The sequence below is a fragment of the Carica papaya genome, chromosome 1 (genome assembly GCF_054855325.1).
Source record: "Carica papaya isolate Zhongbai chromosome 1, ASM5485532v1, whole genome shotgun sequence".
NCBI lineage: Eukaryota > Viridiplantae > Streptophyta > Magnoliopsida > Brassicales > Caricaceae > Carica > Carica papaya.
Genome location: NC_142309.1, coordinates 770,330 through 791,211, shown reverse-complemented (window position 1 = coordinate 791,211; position 20,882 = coordinate 770,330). Strand labels below are relative to the sequence as shown.

The following is a 20,882-nucleotide window of genomic DNA, read 5'->3' as shown; positions in this document are numbered from 1 at the left end:
ATATCCCACTGCCTCTTTCTTTACCGCTCCGTAGTTTGACCATATTCGATCCGATCCGCCGTATTCTGACGACGTTGGACGCGATCTAGACATTTTTTTCGTTGTCTGCCTCAGGTTCTTGCCAGATCTATTGACCCGACCCCTCCGCTGTCAACTTAAGCAGTGAGTAACCTGTCCGTCTCTTTTTTCGTTATTATGAGTTATTAATAGGTGTTCATGTGATATAACTTGCTATGATCCGTCGCCCCATAATTCAGCAGATCCATGCATTGCATAATTCACCTACGTCTTCAGATCTATGGATTTTCTTGACTACGATGCGCTTTCGATTTGTTCTACTCAATTGAAATTTGATGTGATTGATGGGATTTCGATCCTTTATTCTACTGAGACTCCTATTTGTTTATTGAGGTTTTTAGGGTTTTTGACGAATACAGCTTGAGAACTTGTAGTAATTTGTGTATGACGAGATGTTATTTTTTAGGGACAATATGGAATATTTGGGAGTGGATTTTGTGAAATTGAGTATTTCAACAATCAATTCGTTATACAATTTTGGGGGTTAAATTCTCGCTTCATTGGAGTTGAATGAGCACATGGAATTCAATTGGCTGATAGGTCGTAGCAGGGGAAATAGTTCCATGCCCCTGTAGTATGAACTATTCAATTATCTCCCTATAAAATAGGTGACCCTGGTCTTTTACTCTATCAGTAAATCCATTTGATTCTCTAATTTGGCCTAAAGTTTCAGAATAAATTTGACTTTGAATTTCTGAAAGGATCAAAAACTGCGTTTAGCTAATCTACTTAGAATGATAAAGGGATAAATTTAGTTCTTTAGTATCTTTTTTATTCCTCAATTTCTTATTAAATTTCATATTAAATTCATTACTGATTTATGGTTAGAAAAGGATCTTATGTTTGTGATTACAAGTACCTATGAGATTTTACTTTTGAGATAGGCTTTAGTGAGTAAATTATCATGATAGTTTTCTCAATGCCTTGGTTGTCTGGCATAATGATGTCATTGAGTATGATGCATAAGAAATCGCCTTAGATATGATGCTTAAGAGACTCTAGGTCTGCCTCCTAGTTAATATTTTGGTATTTCTAGGGGTGATATCTAAGAATACTTGAACTTATGATTTTGTCCCACACTCCTGAGTAGGAAATATAATCCCAAGTTTGTCATACATCATTTAGTTTATACCATATTCATTTGTCTTCAAACCCAAATGTTCTACCTTCTTCCCTGCGGAGAAGAGACTTAGAAAAGATATTTTTGTCCTGTCCTTCACGAAATATATGGAATGTAAGAGTTGAAAAGCTGTAAACTAAAAGCAATTCAGAATTGAGAAGCGGAAACCATCGTTAAATCACAATAGAAGAAGAAAAAAGCCCCAACTCTTCGTAGTGTTTTGTTAAAAACTTTTCAATCTCTAATCTTCTATAGACCTGTGGTTACCAAACTGCTGAAATTTGGTTGTTTATGCCAGAAAGAAAAAAAAAATGGTTTTGAGCGGAGGTCCCCCAAGAGGAAGTGCAGCTGCTGCTGCAAGCTTGCGTAGAAGGAGGACAACCAGTGGCGGGGCATCGGGAGGAGCAGCTGGGACAATGCTTCAGTTCTACACAGATGACGCCCCGGGACTCAAAATCTCTCCAAATGTTGTACTTGTCATGAGTATTGGTTTCATTGCTTTTGTTGCCATACTTCATGTCATGGGTAAACTATACTTTGTTCGCAGAGAGGCTTGAAGGCCTGAAGGATAGGAAGAACATCTCCATTGTCATGAGTTTTTTTAGTTTCTTACCGAAAGGAGACTTTTGGTTCGGTTTTACCTCCATTTTTACATTTAGAACTTTCTTCTTACAGTGCTTAACCGCATATGAAGCCTATATTTTACATTGACTTGCATTTTTCTCCAGTCGGATGGTTGTTAATCTATTGCTTTCATTTTTATTTAAAGATATTTTTGCTAGCGAAATTGCGCCTAATTTTTTCAATAATCAATTACATTCTTTGATTCGTTGAATTGCGATTATGGTTCGGAGTATTTGGATACTGAAAAAGTTATGATCTTGATTCATGGATGATGATAGTGAAACATGATATAATAGAATTGAATGTAATGTTTATTCTGACTTTCGAAACTATTATACTTTCACCTGTGAATTGCTTTTAATTGACTGATCATATTTTTTTGTTCTTTAAAGTTGATCAATTATAATTATGAACTACAATATATATATATATATAAACAAATCCAATAAAATGGGCTTTTTTTTTTCCTTTTTAAAGCATACAAGCATTTACAGTTTGTTATATAGTTTTATATCAACCTGTAATATTATTGAATTAGATATTATAATAAATAATAAAAAAATTATTGGTAATTGTGGTGCTTATAATCGCAATACAAGTCGAGTACAATATTTTAATGCGAAATTAATTTTTTATTTTTACTATTTACAATTATAAATTTAAAATGACAAACAAAATCAATTTAATTACGCATCAAATGTAAAAATTATAATATTTATATATTATGTAATTATAAAATACAAATTGGTAGAGAAGCAAAGATACAATAAAAATTATATAATATAGTATTTTAAAAATTATATATATATATATATTGTTTTTTACGGTAACTAATTGAATTCCACAATTACCCTTCCACTTAATTTACCTAAACTACCACTTTTAACTGTGGTAACTTGTTACCGGTTTTACAACCATTTCAATCTCTTCTTCGCCTTATCACTACTGCCCCGGCGGCGCTGTGCACTCACCGTCTCTTCTCTCACTGTTCTTCCCCTCATCGTTCTGGATCAGCTTGGCAGTTTTACGATAACAACGGAAGCGATCCAGCCGTCTCAGTCGCTCTCCTGCTAGATCCATTACTTGAACCGATTCCTGCGCTCCTGTAAACGTAAGACGTAAGTTTCTAAGTACCTGGACTTTCTTCTGGTAATATAAAATATTTGTAGAATAATTTGAAAGTAGTGTTTCTAAGAAATTTGGCTGGTTATTCTTGATGTAGACTGATGCGATCGAAATATTTAAATGAAAATTTCTGTTTATTTGTTTGTTTGATGTTTTGCGTATCTGGTTTGTATTAGTTTGAGGTGCTCTTTGTGGTACTTTAAATTAACGTAGTTAAGATCATCAATTCAACACAGAGAGAGGGGAGATGGCGGCAATAACAAGCGCGTTGATAGCAATAGCAGGGGTGGTGTTGGGTTGGATAGCGATCGAGCTCGCTTGCAAGCCTTGTCTAGAAAAGGGCCGGGAAGCCATCGACCAATCCCTCAACCCTGATTACGACCCTGATGATGTTGCTGTTTCCACCGCCGTCCGCGCCCCTCTCAACCCTAATTCTTCTCCGGATCTTGACGACATTGCTCCCGTTCCTTCTCCTGCTCCCTCAAATCCAATCAAATCCGTTTGATCATCCTCCCCTTGTAGTCCTTTGCCCGTTTCCTTGTCACTTTTTATATGTCTTCTCCTTGTCTTCTTTGTTCTTATTTTTCTTTTGAATCATTACTTTTGTTGTGTGTGAGTGCCGGTCTGATTACTTGTTATTGGGTCTTCTTGTAGCATTTGAAACACTTGTTTTGGTTGTATTTGTTAAAAATAAATGTATTGAAACGTTGATGTAAAAGAAAGCACCTTTTTACTGTTTTCACTAATTCGGAAATTCTGGGTATCTTTTATCGCTTATTAATATTCATTGGGGATTAATCAGGTAGTTCATATGTAACCCTCTGGTATTATGGTGTAAGAAAATTTGATTCAGATTAGCATGCATTGATTTTACCCTCTAAAGGAATGTGTATATTTATGAGTCAGTGATGATTTGAAGTTCCACTAAAAAACCAAGTTGATTACATTAGGTTCTCGGATATTTACAACTTGGTGAGATTTCAATTTTAAGAGATTACTTAAATGTTTATAAATCCTACAATTGCTCCATTAGTAGTTCTACTATGAAGATAAACTTAAAAAAACTGACTCCAAAAAGCTCGTTGTGTTTGGTTCAACCCCCGCTAATTATCTGTCAATTTTGAGTTATAATTCTAGCCTTCATATAGATAAACAGAAAATAATTTATTGCACTTGAGTTACTATTATTAATCCTTTGACAACAATTCTATTCTATATTTCAAGATGATGAGTGAATTCTCAACATCAAAAGATTTAGAATTAGGCTGATGTTAACTCAAAGATATCAAATTGTATCATACTTTTGCACACTAAAATTAGTAATTAACAAGAAATTCAATGAGAAGCGAATAAAACATAACAGGCTCCTAAATATAAATTCTCAATGATTGTATTAGGTTTAACCTCCTTCTTTTGCCACCTAATTTCTATCTCTAGTTTCCAAGCTGAGAAGAATTATAGAATACTACTGCAGATATTATTTAAGGTATTAATATTTATTTTTAGATTTATTCTTAACAGTTTAGTAGTTTAATATTTTCATTGTATTTCTAATTTAGTCACAATTTATATTCTCAAATGTTTGTGATTTTTTGTTCTATTTAGTAAAGGATCATAGTAAGTTTTACTATTTGATTTCCTTTTGAGCAATCTATGCTCTCTTAGGATAAGTGTTGAAACATTATAAATATGTAAGTTTTGAGTTGTAAGTAGACATCCAACTTTTAATAAATTCTTTGTTGTTTTCCAATGAATAATTTTGTTATTGTGGATGAAACTCTATTGGATTCTAGGTCTTCATACATAAAACTTGAATTTTTTTAATGTTTAATTTTGCTGCTGCCTCACCTTAAACTTTTTTATCTGAGAATCCTATAAATTAAAGTGAATTGAATTTCAATGGCCAGAAATTCCCAGTGGAGACAAGAGTTAATGTCAAACATTAGACATATTCTAATTCTATAGGGCAAGTACAAATTAAGTAGGAATAAAATGAGAATTGAACCAAATGCACTGTCAGTGTTACTGCTAGATTACCTTCTACCTCACCTGTCCAGCCTCTAACTTGATTTCATCTTCTAATCTCTCACAATTCATCACCATCACCACATCTGTAAATCCATCTTTGAGCTTGCTATCACCACCAGTTCAAGCCCAGATGCCAGACCCTGCTCACTGCTCAGTCTCAAACCCACTAACCCCAGCGCTGTCGTTGCTCTGCCTTGTCTCCGAGCTTGTGCAAAAGTTTTTACTACCCTGGACCTCCCTTGAGTTGTATATGCTTTATATTCTCCAGTAGCTTCATTAATAGAATGGTGCGTCTGATTTTTCACCTTTTTTCCTGATTACTTGACGCACAGAATGCTATCTCTGATTCTTATGATGCTGCCCTTGGGTTTTCACTTGTATTTCTACAACATGATTCACCTACTCTTTTTATGTGACCATGTAGCAAGTAGAGATCCGTTTATTCAGCTTGATGGTTGCCTGCTTGATCATCTGAACTTTACTTGTGGTTTTGTCATAGTCTTTTACATTTATGGATATCTTGCTTCGGTAGGTTTAAGTCTTCTTTGTGGTTCTGTGCTCTGTAATCTGCCTTTTGTGGTTTAAATTCTTGGTTTTTTGCATCTCTAGCTAAATTAGTCTTTGGTGGCTCAGTTTTGCTTCTTGTTGGTCATTTGAGCCTTTCACTGGAGAATTTTCATTTCTCTACATTAAGTAATATTCGGAGCTTCCAACAGTTGGTGAAGCTTTTGTTGTCAATGCATATTGTATTAATCAGACTTCATGAATCGTGAGAATACTGCAGTCATAGTAGGTTCAAAGTACTTGGATATATGATTTATCAAGGAAAATTATTAGAAAATATGTATTTAACTGTGATAGTACTACATTGCAGAAATTGGTTATAATCATGTTTTTGACAAGATTTATTTCGAGGAGATTCTTGGCTGCTGCAAAATCAGAATCATTTGCTGCGACCGGAGCTGCTACTTCTACAGTCAGGGCAGGACATAACCCTCTTGAGGAGTTTTTCGAGGCAGATAGAAGCCAAGACGAAGAGAAGTCTGTTGTATATGGTACTAGGCTTTTACCTCATTTGACTTCGTCTGCTTCTTATTTTTGGCTATCAGATAGTTGCTCTCTTGGTTCTAGTTTTTATTGTACATGAATCATGAATGTAAATTGAACTTCAAGGAGGATTTAGCTTGAAAGAAAGTTGAATTTGGAAGTGACAACTAAGAAGCAAACTTCACATGTAATAGTTTGAGTTATCTATTATCTCTTTGTTTGTATTCATGAAGTAATTGCAGGAAGAAGATGAGAGGACATGATCTTTAAGTAAAATGACTGTAATATTACGATTATCTTTAAAAAAAATTAAGTGTAATGTATGAGTTCTCTTGTCAAATAATGAACTCAAGTACCTTTTTTATAGTTCTTCAAATGGTAGAATCCTTTCTGTTAGTTGTTTTTGGTCCTAAATAATATAAGAAGAAAATTTGTGCGTGGTTATTCTTCTCAATGGAATGCATTTACATAACTGCATTCTGTCAAAAATTTGCTTAAACTTCTCTGCTGTTAGGTCGAAGTTGGAAAGCTTCAGAATTGCGTTTGAAGTCCTGGGATGACCTTCATAAGCTTTGGTATGTTTTACTAAAGGAGAAAAACATGTTGATGACTCAGTACCAGATGCTTCATTCTCAGAACCTACGGTTTCCAAATCCAGAACGCATCCCAAAGGTACTTGGCACTTTTCTTGTCATATAATTTTTGTTGGAAACAGCTCTTTCAGTTCTGATAGATTCTAGAATGATCTTATCAATTTTTAGTGCTCTTTTTATAAGTTAGTGTTTGGTAACCCTTGGATATGCCTCTATGTGCTCATTTTACAGCCTGAAGAAGTATTTCTGGGCTACATAGTAGACTGTCAATTGTACATTTTAGCCACACTGTTTAGATCTAGTAACCATCTAGTTCAATTTAATTCCCATTCCTTTATCTCTAAACTACTAGATCATACATCGAAATTCTTGTTTGTTCTCTTTTTCTTTTTATTAAGGAAATTCATATCGCTTTTGTAAAATATTTAGTGTTTGAAAAAATCTGTGTGCAATGATAAGTTGGCGCTTAATTTATTCATGAATTGATGAAAATTTCATTTTGAAAGAAGTAATAGAGTATTACTAATTTGGGTGTGATTTATGCAAAATTGGATCAAATATATATGACTTTGCCTACATCTTTTTAACTCGCTACCATTAAACAATTCTCATTTCCAGCAGGTAAAAGACCAAAAGTTTTATGTCTATATCAAATTTTTGCACTTAAAAATATATTTGGAAGCCAACCAGATGACCAGAAATGTCCACTAATCTCTCATTAGTCCTTGTACCCTGCTTGGATATCTTACCATCACAGTTCCAAGCTAAATACAGGAGGCAAATTTCCAACCTCTCTTGCTTCTGATAGAGTTTTTGTTTAGTTGTAAATATATGTTGAGGTTTTTTATTGTCATAAATCTTAATGTTCTCTTATGTTGCCAGCACTCACTTGCCTTTGTGAATGGTTTCTAACCAAAAGCTGAAGCTGAAAATAGCTTCTAAAGGATCAAAAGTAGGAGCATAGAAAAGGATGCTCCTGCGTTTCTGTAAGCTGCTTCTGGTTAAACAGAATCTTCTTGGATTTTGTTTGAAAAAAATCCTGAATACAATTTATGAATATGCCATTAGCCATATTGGAAATAAACAATACTATACAATTTGATAATTGTTGAAACAACATTTCCTAATCGGATGGTTGGTTTCTATTGGCCATGAAATTCAGGTGAGGAAGTCAATGTGCCGTATAAAGCATGTACTAACTGAGCGAGCAATTGAAGAGCCAGATCCCAGGAGGTCTGCTGAAATGAAGAGGATGATAAATGCTTTATGATGTGTTTTATCTTTATCTTGGTTCTAGAGTCAAATATTGTTGCCAGATGTGATGCTTCAAAATTTTGTATGTTGAAATTTCAGCTTTCAGGTAATTTACAAAGCACGATTTTCCTCCATACTCTAGGAGTTTCCTAAGTGCTTCAGGATCTTCATCCAATGATTTTTCTCTCTCTAGACCTAACACTCTGTATGTTGAACCATTGTTATAAAGTAAAATGATAATGTTAAAGCAGTGAGCTTATTGAGCTTTCTAATGCTAGATTGGCACCTGAGGATTCCATCAAAACAGAGATGCAACTAATCTAGTCTTGCTACTATTCTTACTGACCGACTCTTGTATCTAATCACCTTGTACGCTCATTGGTGGCTCTTCTATGTTTGCATTAAATTGAATATGACTGGCAGAGAAGCCATGAAAACCGCCCTCTCCCTCATTGCATTTTACATGGGGAAAAAATTTTTCTTATAGAACTCCCATTCAAGAGATAGTCGGGCTACTGAACAACACTCCTGGAGTTGAGGTTAACAGTGGGTTGTATTCTTCTGCATTCAGGATGTTCAGAAATCAGGTACACGCAGAAATCTTTGCTGTCTTGTTGCCTGAATCTTAACTATATATCCGTTTTTTTTTTCTTTTGGTTTGAAACTGTATCATTTTGGATTGTCGATGGCTGCTAGCTAGTAGGCCACCAAGAAAGGAACATTGGCAGTGTTGTGCTGGAAGGTGTGTCGGTTCACATAGTATTGGCGATGTAGTTGCTTTAGCATGCAGAGTAGATCATTAGAAAGGCAGCAGTTCTCTTTTTTAGGGATTTGGTGAGTTCGCTGTCCCTTACCAACTATAGTAGCCTGGGATCTTTTGTTGATTACGGTTTTATCTGATTGAATACGTGTCAATGGTGTGTCTCACTAATGCTTTATTATCTCTGACCGTTAAACTTGCATTAATGCGCGGGTTATGTTCGGTTTTCTCTGCAAAGATAGATTGAAGAGGTGTGATCATTTTATAAGAAAAAATGTTGTTTGTGATTACTTCATGCGCAGTTCTTCTCCCTGTTAAGCAACCAAGAAGGCTGACGATGCTTACACTGGGGACCCATATGCAGGAGTTTGGAGTTCAAAAGAAAAGAATATGTATGTGCTCTGGTGTATAATATATATATATTGATCAGTAACTAGTTGTGGCTGTAGATTATTATTTATCTGCCTAGTTGGTGATATTATTATCATATAACGTGATAATATTATGCATATATAATATTGTATATGCATGTCGACTCCACCACCTTTTGTTTTTTCCTTCTTTCTATTTTCCCAGCAAGGTAAAGGAGTCATCATGTGTGACAAGAATTATTTTATACATCTTCCAAGTGTGATTATAAAAATATTTTTATTAAAATATTTGATGGGAAATTATAATTTATGCTTTCAAATATGCATATTCTTTTGACTTTTTTTTAGAAATATATAATATAATATATATATATATATATGTATATGTATTGGAATTTAAACTAAGAGAAAATATTATTGTAGTTATTTTTTACTAATTGTATTAAGTTTGTTGATTATATAGTTTTTTTTTTTTATATTTAAAGTATAAATTTTTATTAATTAAAAAATTAAATTATTTTTGTATAATACCAAAAATTGTAATTTCTCCTTCATAATTTGATGTTATTATCATATGTTTTATAAATTAATTAAAATTTTTAATAAAATTGACAAAAGCAAAACCTCAACTGGATGTACATCATGCCGTTATATCATCAAAATAAATAAATAAATAAATCATTTAAAAAATATAAAATAAAAGAATATATATATATATATTCATATACGAATATATATATATGTGTGTGTGTGTGTGTGTCTGTGTATAGAGATAATCCCAAAAGAGAGAGTTAGCCTGACAAAATGCAAATGAGTAAAACGTTTGCTTCACCGAGAGGCAAAATTACAATTTCCAGAATCCGTTCGATCACACCTCCGATAATCACGCCCTAACCCAAGTTCAATCCTAACCCTACCGCCACTGCGGATATGGACTCGCCGCCGCCGCCGCAACCGCAACCGACAAATACTGCCGCCATATCTGGGGGAAGCACTGGTAAGCTCCGGCTGATGTGTAGCTACGGCGGACATATTATTCCGCGGCCTCAGACAAAGTCCCTTTGCTACGCCGGCGGGGACACCCGTATCGTCACCGTCTCTAACGCCGCCGCCTCGCTCAACCTCTCTTCCCTAACTACCCACTTGGCGGCCACCCTCAACGTTCACTACCCTTTCACGCTCAAGTACCAGCTCCCTTCTCACGACCTCGATTCTCTGATTTCTCTCTCGACGGATGAAGATCTTCAAATCATGCTCGAGGAGCACAATCGCCTGTCCGCCTCCCCTCCCAGTTCCCGCATTCGATTGTTTCTCTTCCCCACCAAGCGGCCGCCGGCTCTTCCCGACGAGAGCAGGCAGCAGAAAGCGGAAGGCGGGTGTTGGTTCCGGAGTAAGTTAGAGCGAGAACAACCCGTGTTACAGCATCCGAAGACAGAGTCTTGGTTCGTGGACGCTTTGAGGAGTGCGGGGATTATGCAGAAAGGTGGATTGGAGGGGCAGATTGAGGGTAATAATAGCGGTGGACATGAGTCGATTTTTCTGGATACTAGTTCGTCTTTCGGGTCGACTTCCTCTTCTGTTTCGTTGTCGAATTTGCCACCCATTAAAGCAAATGGCGAGGAAAGTGTTGCTAATTTGATTGATAATCTGCCAAAATTTTCTTCACCAGAACGAGTTGCAAGGTATTCTCACAGTCAATTGATTCTTGTTCCTTTAGATGGTTGTTTCTTTAATTTTCTCTTTGAGGAACTTTGATTCAACTTGTGGCGCAATATGTTACTTTCTTTTAGTTGCTAGTTAAGCTGATGAGAAATGCTATACCCCCATTTGGGTACTTGGAAAGTTCAGTGCTTTTTATTTCCTAGATTGATTCTGATAGGAAATTAGGAGGTAAGGAGATTTGATTATCATGAGCTGGAATGTTGGATACTGAAGTTATGACCTGATTAAACTTGTAGTTGATTCTATCTTTGCTTCGTTTTTGCTAAATTTCAGTGAGACTAGTGTGGCAACAGCCATTTCTCAAGCAGAGACCCCTGGTTATATGGACCAAATTATGAGTGTTCCTGCAATGGATAATAAGATTTCTACAAACCCTTTTGAAACAGAGACCAAACTGCATGATAATCCCTATGGAACCCAGATGAATAAATCAATTCCGGCTTCTGGGTATACAATATCTTCACTTCCAGACCAGCCACAGCCACAACAAGTGCAGTTTGTTCCATCCGGATCTCATTACTTGCCTCAGAATCCACCCGATCTCCTTTCGGGTTCATACTACTACTCTATGTATCCTCCCTTGCCTCAGCAGCAACCCCAATTCCATTTTCCACTTCCTAGACCCTATCAAGTGTACTATATACCGGTTGGGCAGAGCCAACCTTACAATTTCCATGTGGTTGATGCATCAAATATTGCCTCAGGCCAGGCCAATGTACATTCCAATGCTTCTTTCAGTGCTACGACTCAAGTACCTTTGAAGGAGGTCACTCGAATGCCCGAGTTAACCTCGCAGACATTCCGAACAACTCAAGCAGCTAACCCACTGGTTCATGTTCCCTACAACGAAGATATACAACAGTCTTTTGTCCACCAACAAATTCATGTCCAACCTCAGAAGAGCAGTGTTGCTCCTGGACAAGCAGTTGGCTATAGTAATGAGCTGAAGGTTGACGATGATCCAGCACGCGCACAGATATATAAATCTCAGCCTCCGCCACCTGTGCTGCCTTCTCAGTACCAAACCATGGCAAAGGCCCCGGTAGCAGCGATATCAGAAACCTTGGCTCATCTGCATATGGACAATGCTCAGGCTCAGATAAAGCCGCAGTGAGTCCATTTTCGAAAGAAAAGAAAAACGATTTTGGTAGCAGTTGGTTGGTATTTTTGTGCTTTCTTTCTTGGTTTCTTGATTTGTAGGTATACTTCTTGTGCTTGAAATAGGAATCACCTCGTTTGTGTGTCGACCTTTTGATGCTTATAACACGTTAATGATGTCTTCATATACATACAAACTGTTCGAGAATGTATAGAGTGTGCTAAATGCTTAATAAAAAAGGTTGTGGTTGAAACAAAGAATCTTGTATATTTTGTTTTGTTTTTGGCATCGTTCTGTTATTTCATTGGAGGTTTGATGTTATTGACACTTTGTTGCAAATGGATTAGTTTTGATATATCCATAACTGTAATATAATTGCTCATATGTAAATTTAATTTTTACTTTTTAAATTAAAATTTGAATTATCACTGCTAAATTAGAAGTGAGGTATGATTAGAGATATGCATCGATTCAATACCAGATCAGACCGGACTGGATCAGACCGAATAACTGTTAACTCCCAGACCGAAGACCAGTCTATATTAGGTTCAGGCTAGGTTTGGACCGTATGTTTTCAATCTGGTCTCAGTCCAAACCGGATGGACTAAAAACCTAAACCACATTCCTCAATCATTCAAAAGAAAAAAAATAAGAAAACTCAGCCTACTTTTCCAATTGCTCTGATGCACTTCCTTCCTCTCAGTTGCAAATGGTGCTGGGTTGGCTGGAGGGGAAGCAGCTGAGACTGAGGAGAGGAGATTTGGAGAGGGCAAGACAAGGTGAGACTCCGAGAGCTGAGGGACAAGACCAGGACTTTGAGAGCTGTCGAGTTTTCAAGTTGAGGCTGAGGAGAGGTGTTGAGCAATGTGTGAGGAGAACACCATGGCAGGAGTTGAGTGATGCAGAAGGTAGGGTAACGAGAGAGTTGACCGATCCGATCTGGTTTGCTCTAATTTTCTGATTTGGACCGAGATTTGCACACTCATAACTATAATAACTAAAACGCAAAACTAACATATAAAATGTATTCGTTATGCAAATTTAAAGTTTTAGTACAAAATAAAAATTAAATTCAACAATTACCATTAAAGATTAGTTTACTTGGTAATTAAGGAGATAGGATACATACTTTGCCTATTTGGATATAATTTCATTTATAATACTCCTAGGAGGGATTCAGTATCATAACTCTCTTCATAAGTAAGAATTCAATTTGATTATTTAAAAAAATTAACATATAAAAAAATGCCCAGCAATTATTCTCAGAGAAAAGAAATGAAATCTTGTATCAGCTATTTTACAATCAAGAACTGGTTTGACTTTTCACCTAAATACAATCTCTCATTCATTGGATGATGTCAATTTATGTAGACTGTCATTCACAAACCTCATAGAAGGTCTCTTCTCAGGACTCTTACTCACACACATCAAACCAATTTTCAGCACAAACGCTATATCACCTTCCATGTCCAAATCATGAACCAAGTAAGGGTCAATGATGGATGACAGGGGTTTCCGATCCTCAACAACTCCGAGTTGAACCCATTGAACCAGATCCATTTCCATAGGACCGATCTGAATCACAGGAAACTTCCCAGAAATCATCTCTAGTAATATTACACCAAATGAGTACACATCCCATTTCTGTGATGGCTTTGTCACTTTTGAGGCTTCTGGAGCTTGATAATATGTCCAGAGTCTTATGGGTGAATTTGATGCTGAAAACTCGTATGGTGAGTTCGAAGGTGGTGTCCCATAACTTAACATTCGTTCTGAATGAACTTCTTCCGATATGTTAGCAAGCCGGCTGAGTCCAAAATCTGATATTTGAGGCTCCATGTTTTCTCCCAGGAGAATATTGGAAGGCTTTAGATCTGCATGGACATATCTCTTCGGACTGAATTCATGCAGGAAAGCCATGCCCCTTGCTATTCCCTTGATGATTCGTAGACGAACAGGCCATGAAAGTGGCTTAAACGACATAGTTCCACCTTTCCCTGCTTATAAAATCGAATTAATCAGTATATTCTCAAGCCAAAATTCGAACTTTAAACTTATGGCTATGATACTCTGTTAATTGATATGGAACAACCAAAAAAGACGAGATGAAGATATAATCATACCATGAATTGCAGTTGCAAGATCGCCATTAGGTATGTAATCATAGATGAGGAGCTTCTCATCAGCAGACCAGCAATAAGCTCGAAGACTCACGATATTTTGATGTCTAACTCTTCCGATTGCTTCAACTTCTGTTTGAAACTCTTTGAATCTTTGCCACCCACCATCTCCCAATCTCCTTACCGCTACAGTTAGCCCATTTTCGAGCACAACTTTATAGACAATCCCAAATCCAGTCTTGCCCAGAAGAAAAGCAGATGCTTTCAGAAGCTGATCAAGATTGAAATTAACCTCTGAATCCAATGGTACAAAACTGGACTGCTCCATATTTTCAGATAAAGTTTCTGAGTCCTTTTGCATGAAGCAGAAAAGGTCTCTTCTGATCATTAATTTCTCTTCCAAACGGCAGCCACTAGGATTTTCACCCTCTTTAAACCGAGAAGAAGCTTTCTTGTACCAGTAAGAGATGAGGAAAGCAATGAGGCCAATTCCAGCCATGGCACCTGCAACTGCTATAATCACAGAAGTCAAGTGTCTGCTTTTCCTGCCATTAACATGACCACTATTCGAATTCTCAGATGAGTCAATTACAGACTGCTTGTTCGGATCCATAGTTCCTGGAGGACACGAAACGGTCAATGGTAATCCGCAGAGCAGAGAGTTGCCAACAAAAGCTGTTGGTCCTGCATTGATTAGAACATCACGCTCTGGGATTGAACCACTCAGATTGTTATAACTAAGATCAATATATACTTTTTCAGGCAGCTTTCCAAGGCTTTCTGGGATTGAACCATTGAAGAAATTGTGAGATAAATCAAGGGTACCAATCAAGCTTGGGAAGTTTCCCATATCATCAGGGATTGAACCACTGAAGCTGTTGAAGGAAAGGTTTAGTCTCTGAATATGATTCAGATTAGTCCCTAACCCATGTGGGATTGATCCACTGAAGCTGTTTTTGCCAAGCGTAAGCTTCCTTAGTCTCTTGCATTGGAGTACCGAAGAAGGTATTGAACCGTTAAACAAATTCTCAGACAAATCCAAGGTTTGCAAGGACACAAGGTTCCCAATTTCTGGAGGAACAGGCCCTGAGAAGGAATTACCTGAAAGAACCAAGCTTTGAAGTCCTCTAGCATCAAAGAGCTCAACGGGCACGCTCCCAGTGAACTTGTTGTCTCTGAGATTTACGTGTCGAAGCGCAAGGAGCTTTCCGATAACAGGAGGAAGAACACCGGAGAGTTTATTATTTGGAATGGTAAGAGAAATAACTTTTTCTTGAGCATTACATGTAACTCCATGCCATGAACAAGGACTCAAATCTGTTGAGTTCCAGTTAGTCAAATAGGTCTCTGCATTGATGGATTGTCTGAAGGAGAGAAGAGCAAGACCTTCATCATTTAAAGCAGCAACAAGAGTAACAAAATAGGAAAAGAGAAAAACCAGAGAATACAAGGCCAAAATCATCTCTACCAGAAGCAACCAGTAAAGAGAAAAATACAGGGAAGAAAACTGGGTTTTCTTAAAAAAGTTGATCCCTTTTGATATGGGTGTATCTATCCATACAATATATTGAATATAAATAAGACTTTTTGCAGTGTCTTTATATGAAAAGAAACTCTGTCATTGATTTGTTGGAAAGTTGACTGGGATGTTGGTCTTGTTTATGACTAACCCACTTCGTGTAAAAGGTGAAAAGAAAAGAATGTTTTAGTTCTGAAAAGAGATTTAATATAAACACAAACTTATGCCGAATGCCCCTCTCATCTGATAAAAATGACAACCCTTTTTTTTAACCCAGTTGCAAATAACTTTTAAACCCAAAGCACAGATGAATAATTCTTACTTTACCCAAAAGAAAATGAATTTTCTGCATAGTAAAACCAATTGTTTTTTTTACCAAAACCAGATTTTTTACACTGAACTTATAGAATTTGAGGTAAAAATTTCTCACCCAACACCAAACTTGAAGTAAGTAAACCTCTTGAGGTTGAAGTCATTTCTTTCATTCATCAAAAACTCAGAATTACCCTATTGATTACTGTCTGGTTTTGTGTCAAACATCATTATCTTCTTGTCATAATCATGGTGTTGAAAATAGTAATGAGTAGTTTTTTCAACATGGAGAAAATGAAGAAGCGTGATTTGGGGCGATGATTGGTCCACTAAATGTTGTATAACAATTTTTTTTTTTGGTGCATCGTAGGGAAGATTGTTGACTTTGACCACCTAACTCATGGAAGTGTCCAAGTCCAACAACTAACAAACTGATTGTGTCTATTTCTGACATGATCTTAAATTGCTTACACTCTGCATTCTTGTTTTCCAATAACTGGACAGAGTCTTCACTCCACTTTTGATGCCAAAATTCTGATGGGTGATTTAGTACAAAATGATAATTTGGACCGCTAACAAGAAAATCTATCGGTTGATTTTTTTGTATCGTTCTTTTAAGATTACGAGATCAAATTTCATTGAGAACATAAAACTCATCACTTTATAGGTATATTATAAGCTGACAGTAACTGATTTATAATGATTTATTCAGTAAAAATAAAAATATAATTCATTAAATATATTAGCGAGATCATAAATTTATATAAAAATAATGAAAAATGTTCTACTTAACGTGATAAAAATATAACTGAAACAACATTCATCTTCGTAATTCTTGCATTTTTTTAAATATATTTTTAATTGCTAAATTAGTTTGATGTAAAATATGTAAAAGATAATTAAGATAATTACATCAGGTAAAAATCGATTGACGTTACAGAATAAAAAATTATAATTTATAAAAAATAAATTTTAAAATTTAAATTAAATAAAAAATGCTTAAGATGAAATATATATTTGTAAAGCACTTTTAAGTATGAGTGTCGTGAGACTTAGTGTGCATATCCTCACTCCCTTCTAACTCCTCCCTTTCAGAACTTTCTTCTCTCCAATTTGAAACTCTCTTTCTCTACGCCATTACAGAGTAACACTAAAGAACTCGTCCGGGCGACCGAAGACTCGGATAATTGCAGAAGTTGGGAGCTCTCCTTAATCAATGAGAAGTGCTTTTCTGTTCCATAGATAAAAATATATTTATATGTACACTTAACATGAGTGTTAGTTATATATATTATAACGAGTTTGAATTTTATAAAAATTTAAGCTGGTTCCTATCTTTTTCATCGATCCAGACATTAATTGAATGCTTTGTGATAGTAAGAAGTAAAGTGACTCGAGTTCGATACAACAAAAGTAACATTGAACTCTCACAAATATATGACTCACTTCAAATTAGTCCTTTTCTCTTTTGTTGATAATTCTGAAATCAAAACAGGAAAAAAAAAAAAAAGTTGAAATAAATCTTTCTTTTATCTACTTTTTTAACTTTAATGGGAACAAAAAAGATTACATTTTTGCTTATTGAGAATATACATTTTAATCTGTGTAATTGAAGTTGAGCTCCCCTTAATATGCAGAAAGAACCAGAAAGGAAACCTGTGATTGAACTCTCTGTTCATACATTACAAATGTACAACAAAAAAGAGTCAAACCAAGATTGAGTAGTCAACCCCTTAAAACTCTTTCACACGGATCATCAAAGTTATTTGCCACATGGACTCCTCCCGATACACAGTCAAATCCTGGAGATAAGCACTTATACAAATAAGCACTTCCATTACTGGTTTTGTGCAATGTTGTTTTGATTGAATCAAAATGCAAGGTGTTTATGAAGGTTATTATAAGCATTTCTTGTAGCCAGCGAAAACCATATTCAGGCAGCTTATAATTTACCTTTTTTCCCACTAAAGATCTTGGCTAAACTTGGCATCATTTTCCTTTTCTTCTTGATAGTGAAATAAGTAGGAGTCACCCGAGTTGCTGGCGAAGCAGATTTTCGAAACTTTCCTTGTCTAGTTGGAGTTATTTTCTCACTGCTTTTTGTAGATTTTCTTGAAATTCTTGCATGCTTGTTTTCAGCTTCACTGTTCCTCTCACGTTTCTGTCTCCAATTCTGCATCTCCCCCTCCACCCTTCTCTTTGCAGAAAGTGATCTTTCTGTTCTATACACATTGTTCTCTTCCTCCACCCTGGTCTGTCCACTTTCCCTCAGAGTCATTTCAGTTTTCTTCACAATCTCCTTCTCACTTGCCTTCAATGCTTCAATCCATGCCTGAGCTGCTGCAACTTTTTTATCAGCAATTTCTTCAGCTCCACCAGCATGTCCTTTCAGATATTCATATTCGAATTTGGAGATGATGATTGTGGAACTATGTTGAGATGCAGAAGCAGCTCTAGCTTGCACTGTTTTGTCAATAAGAGATTTTAGCTTCTCAAATGCCGATGCTTCAGATGACTTAACTGCATCAAGCTCATTCATTGCAGCCTGCAATCTTTCCTCAACCACATCAATTTCAGACTCAGCTTTCTGTATTTCTGCCTTGATGGCTGCAGTTTCTTCAACAACAAGTGCTTTCTCTTTCTTTGCAGCTTCTGCTTCTGCTTTCAACTGGTCAAGAGTGAGGGACAAATTGGTTGCAATTGATTTAGCCTTCTCCTCAGCTGCAGATACTGCTGCCAACTTGGATTTTGCTCTCAGCAACTTGGAGTTCATATTTTGGACCTTTGAATTCACCATTTCTTCGGTTTTCTTTATCCGGGCAGTTTCTTCTCTTACATGCTTCTGCTCATTTCTTATGACATCCATGGAAGCCATGAACTGAAACCCTTCTTCTTTAATAGAATCCAATTCTTTCTTAGCCTCTTCTAACTCCTCCATAACAGACTTCAACAATGGCAAAGCAAGCAATTCCACTCCTCTTTCGGAACTGTCATGAGATTTCCTGAAGCTATCATTATCAACCTTTCTCTCCACTTGATCCTTAACATGCTTTAGCTCATTCTGAAGCACATTAATATCAGACAAAGTTACAACCAATCTATTTTTAACCTCTTTTGACTTGTCCAACTCTTCAAGAACATCATTCATTCTCTTCTTAGTTTCCTCCATTGCAAATGAGAACCCATTGGCTTCCTTCTCTCTTTGAGCTTCAATCTCTGTATATTCCTTCAAAGCCTCAATCCTTGCTAATTCTGTGAGCACCTGCTCTTCATTGGCTTCCTCTATCTGCTTCCTCAGTATCTCTATAGAGCTTGAATTGGACCACATTTTCAAGCTTGAGGTCTCAAATTCCTTCTCTGCCCTTACTTTGTCTTCCATTACAGTAGCCATTTCAAGCTTGAGTTTACTCAATTCTCGCTTCACAATCTCTAATTCTCGCATCACTTCTGAATACCTGTAACTTTCGTTGTTTCCAGCTTCTTCGCGCCTTCCCGACCTCGTAAGCTTCTGAAAATCTCTCCATTGTGTTTTTGATTTTGAGCTTGATTCCTCAATCAAAGAAGATAGATCCTTCTCCGTCTTCTTTGCATAGTATAGCTCATGCTCAGCTTGGCTTTTCACCATCTCTGCAACTCTTCTTCCATCTTTGTATCCATTAATATCCCTCCTTGCCCTATGAAGTTCTCTTGCTCTTGATGATGACTAAAAAAAAAAAAAAAAAAAAAAAATTCCCCACAAAATAAAAATTATCAAACAGACTGAAAACTAATATAACACGGTATTGGTATATGATGTACAGGCGAAAAAAGCATAAAGATAATATTTTTACAGTCAATGAAAGTTGTACCTCTGGGAAATCCATCTGCGTTTTCATCAGCGAAGGACTACTGCCATTAAAACTCCTCTCCCCGTATATCTCACGGGCTGCTTTAACAGACCCATCTCTTCCTCTACCCTCAGATTCTCTTTCCATATTTTACCTGTTCCATTGATAGAAAGAAACACAGAAACTGAGAAAACGAAAATGAAATAAGCAAAACCCATGAACTGGTATGAATTCATACATGGAAGTAACATCAATGGAAGCAAAAGACGTACTGTAGAGTGTCAAGCGGGTAGAGAGGAAGCAGAAGAAGCATGAGAAATGAGAAGACGCTATCTTTTTATGGAGAAATGAGGCACAGAGTTCGTTAAATTCTACAGAAAATGGAATCCAAGATAAAACGGCAGAGACGAACAGACCGCTTCCTGATGACTGGCTCATATTGTACGCATCGCCCTGTCTCCTCCCTTCACATTTTTACCCTTTTTTAATTTCCCCCAATAATAATAATAATAATAATGGAATTTAATTAAATTAAAATTATTTATTTAACGTTGAATTTGAATAAAAATCCAAAAATATTATTGCAGACAAAACCACGTTCCAGTTGGGCTGAAACCAAGCAAATTCCGTACGAGCAAGAACCCAGATGCAATAGCTGACAAAACCGTAGTGTTTTGTTTCAAACGACGTCGTATTCTGTCCCACATCAAAATAAATAGGTTTATACCTTAAAAAAAAAAAAATCAGGCGAATATATATTTTTTCTTTTTAACATAAGACGTGTGTATTTTTATCTCGTAAAATATTATTTTCTTATTTAATCTTAATAAAAAAATTACTTTGCCGAGCTAGAAAAAATTCAATTGAGTTATTAACTATGACTCGATTTCTTCAATATGTACATTATAATAAAATTAATTTTTTACTTTAAAAATTTTAAATTTTTTGTATCTATTAAGAGGGTCGTTAAAAAAATTAATTTAATATTACTATTAAGTTTTTTTTTTAAATTCTGTTGTAATAGCACGAGTCTTTTTTATATGTCATAAATGATCTACAAATAAAAAAAAATTTATAATAAATTGAGAGATAATTAATTAATTTTTAATATAAACGTAATTAATTGTATTGATTTCGATAACTACGCAATCTGTATAATTTAAAAAAAAAATTAAAAGACTATGAATCATATATTTCGCAGAATGATATTCTTATTAAGTTTGTATGTATTTTTTTAATATATTTAAATTTAAATTATGTATAAAAAAATGGGATGATTATTT

The 20,882-nt window shown here is 35.8% G+C and overlaps 6 protein-coding genes across 8 annotated transcripts; 4 read left to right on the top strand and 2 right to left on the bottom strand.

Annotated features, from left to right (window-relative positions):
* The first annotated feature begins 23 nt into the window (after positions 1-23).
* Positions 24-9,286, top strand: LOC110807467 (uncharacterized). 3 transcript variants are annotated; one of them, XR_015816477.1, is made up of 7 exons: positions 2,800-2,940; positions 5,850-6,030; positions 6,537-6,694; positions 7,778-7,975; positions 8,148-8,456; positions 8,566-8,703; positions 8,932-9,286. XR_015816477.1 is itself a non-coding variant. In XM_022032602.2 (4 exons), exons 2-4 carry the CDS (start codon positions 5,865-5,867, stop codon positions 7,883-7,885), a joined length of 432 nt encoding a protein of 143 aa, XP_021888294.2. In that variant the 5' UTR covers positions 24-162; positions 5,850-5,864; the 3' UTR covers positions 7,886-8,128. The 3 variants fall into 3 exon arrangements, 2 of the variants coding, with proteins under 2 accessions (XP_021888294.2, XP_021888293.2); XM_022032602.2 differs by lacking the exons at positions 2,800-2,940; positions 8,148-8,456; positions 8,566-8,703; positions 8,932-9,286 and adding an exon at positions 24-162 and having other exon boundaries at positions 7,778-8,128; XM_022032601.2 differs by lacking the exons at positions 8,148-8,456; positions 8,566-8,703; positions 8,932-9,286 and having other exon boundaries at positions 7,778-8,128.
* LOC110807469 (Preprotein translocase Sec, Sec61-beta subunit protein) lies at positions 26-1,985 on the top strand. Its single transcript, XM_022032607.2, has 2 exons — positions 26-162; positions 1,497-1,985. The coding sequence occupies exon 2, from the start codon at positions 1,510-1,512 to the stop codon at positions 1,753-1,755; it is 246 nt and encodes an 81-aa protein (XP_021888299.1). The 5' UTR covers positions 26-162; positions 1,497-1,509; the 3' UTR covers positions 1,756-1,985.
* LOC110807468 (uncharacterized) lies at positions 2,800-3,693 on the top strand. The gene is made up of 2 exons (XM_022032605.2): positions 2,800-2,940; positions 3,184-3,693. The coding sequence occupies exon 2, from the start codon at positions 3,195-3,197 to the stop codon at positions 3,450-3,452; it is 258 nt and encodes an 85-aa protein (XP_021888297.1). The 5' UTR covers positions 2,800-2,940; positions 3,184-3,194; the 3' UTR covers positions 3,453-3,693.
* Positions 9,287-9,745: 459 nt separating the features above from the next.
* On the top strand, positions 9,746-12,081 carry LOC110807508 (Octicosapeptide/Phox/Bem1p family protein). Its single transcript, XM_022032652.2, has 2 exons — positions 9,746-10,682; positions 10,996-12,081. The coding sequence occupies exons 1-2, from the start codon at positions 9,931-9,933 to the stop codon at positions 11,834-11,836; spliced, it is 1,593 nt and encodes a 530-aa protein (XP_021888344.1). The 5' UTR covers positions 9,746-9,930; the 3' UTR covers positions 11,837-12,081.
* A 996-nt stretch (positions 12,082-13,077) lies between these two features.
* Positions 13,078-15,569, bottom strand: LOC110807481 (Leucine-rich repeat protein kinase family protein). The gene is made up of 2 exons (XM_088211357.1): positions 13,945-15,569; positions 13,078-13,818 (listed from the first exon to the last, which is right to left on the bottom strand). The coding sequence occupies exons 1-2, from the start codon at positions 15,401-15,403 to the stop codon at positions 13,163-13,165; spliced, it is 2,115 nt and encodes a 704-aa protein (XP_088067483.1). The 5' UTR covers positions 15,404-15,569; the 3' UTR covers positions 13,078-13,162.
* A 1,835-nt stretch (positions 15,570-17,404) lies between these two features.
* PMI2 (PLASTID MOVEMENT IMPAIRED protein (DUF827)) lies at positions 17,405-20,068 on the bottom strand. Its single transcript, XM_022032654.2, has 4 exons — positions 19,872-20,068; positions 19,621-19,753; positions 17,726-19,475; positions 17,405-17,574 (listed from the first exon to the last, which is right to left on the bottom strand). Exons 2-4 carry the CDS (start codon positions 19,744-19,746, stop codon positions 17,498-17,500), a joined length of 1,953 nt encoding a protein of 650 aa, XP_021888346.1. The 5' UTR covers positions 19,747-19,753; positions 19,872-20,068; the 3' UTR covers positions 17,405-17,497.
* Between the last annotated feature and the right edge of the window lie 814 nt (positions 20,069-20,882).

Bases quoted from the DNA above. Each gene is read 5' to 3' on its own strand.
- LOC110807469 (XM_022032607.2), top strand. From the start codon at position 1,510: ATGGTTTTGAGCGGAGGTCCCCCAAGAGGAAGTGCAGCTGCTGCTGCA.
- LOC110807468 (XM_022032605.2), top strand. From the start codon at position 3,195: ATGGCGGCAATAACAAGCGCGTTGATAGCAATAGCAGGGGTGGTGTTG.
- LOC110807467 (XM_022032602.2), top strand. From the start codon at position 5,865: ATGTTTTTGACAAGATTTATTTCGAGGAGATTCTTGGCTGCTGCAAAA. The intron at 6,031-6,536 runs GTACTAGGCTTT...CTCTGCTGTTAG, and splicing joins AGAGAAGTCTGTTGTATATG to GTCGAAGTTGGAAAGCTTCA. The intron at 6,695-7,777 runs GTACTTGGCACT...CATGAAATTCAG, and splicing joins ATCCAGAACGCATCCCAAAG to GTGAGGAAGTCAATGTGCCG.
- LOC110807508 (XM_022032652.2), top strand. From the start codon at position 9,931: ATGGACTCGCCGCCGCCGCCGCAACCGCAACCGACAAATACTGCCGCC. The intron at 10,683-10,995 runs GTATTCTCACAG...GCTAAATTTCAG, and splicing joins TCACCAGAACGAGTTGCAAG to TGAGACTAGTGTGGCAACAG.
- LOC110807481 (XM_088211357.1), bottom strand. From the start codon at position 15,403: ATGATTTTGGCCTTGTATTCTCTGGTTTTTCTCTTTTCCTATTTTGTT. The intron at 13,819-13,944 runs GTATGATTATAT...TTTTATAAGCAG, and splicing joins TCTTGCAACTGCAATTCATG to GGAAAGGTGGAACTATGTCG.
- PMI2 (XM_022032654.2), bottom strand. From the start codon at position 19,746: ATGGAAAGAGAATCTGAGGGTAGAGGAAGAGATGGGTCTGTTAAAGCA. The intron at 19,476-19,620 runs GTACAACTTTCA...TTTTTTTTTTAG, and splicing joins CGCAGATGGATTTCCCAGAG to TCATCATCAAGAGCAAGAGA. The intron at 17,575-17,725 runs GTAAATTATAAG...GCTTATCTCCAG, and splicing joins GATCTTTAGTGGGAAAAAAG to GATTTGACTGTGTATCGGGA.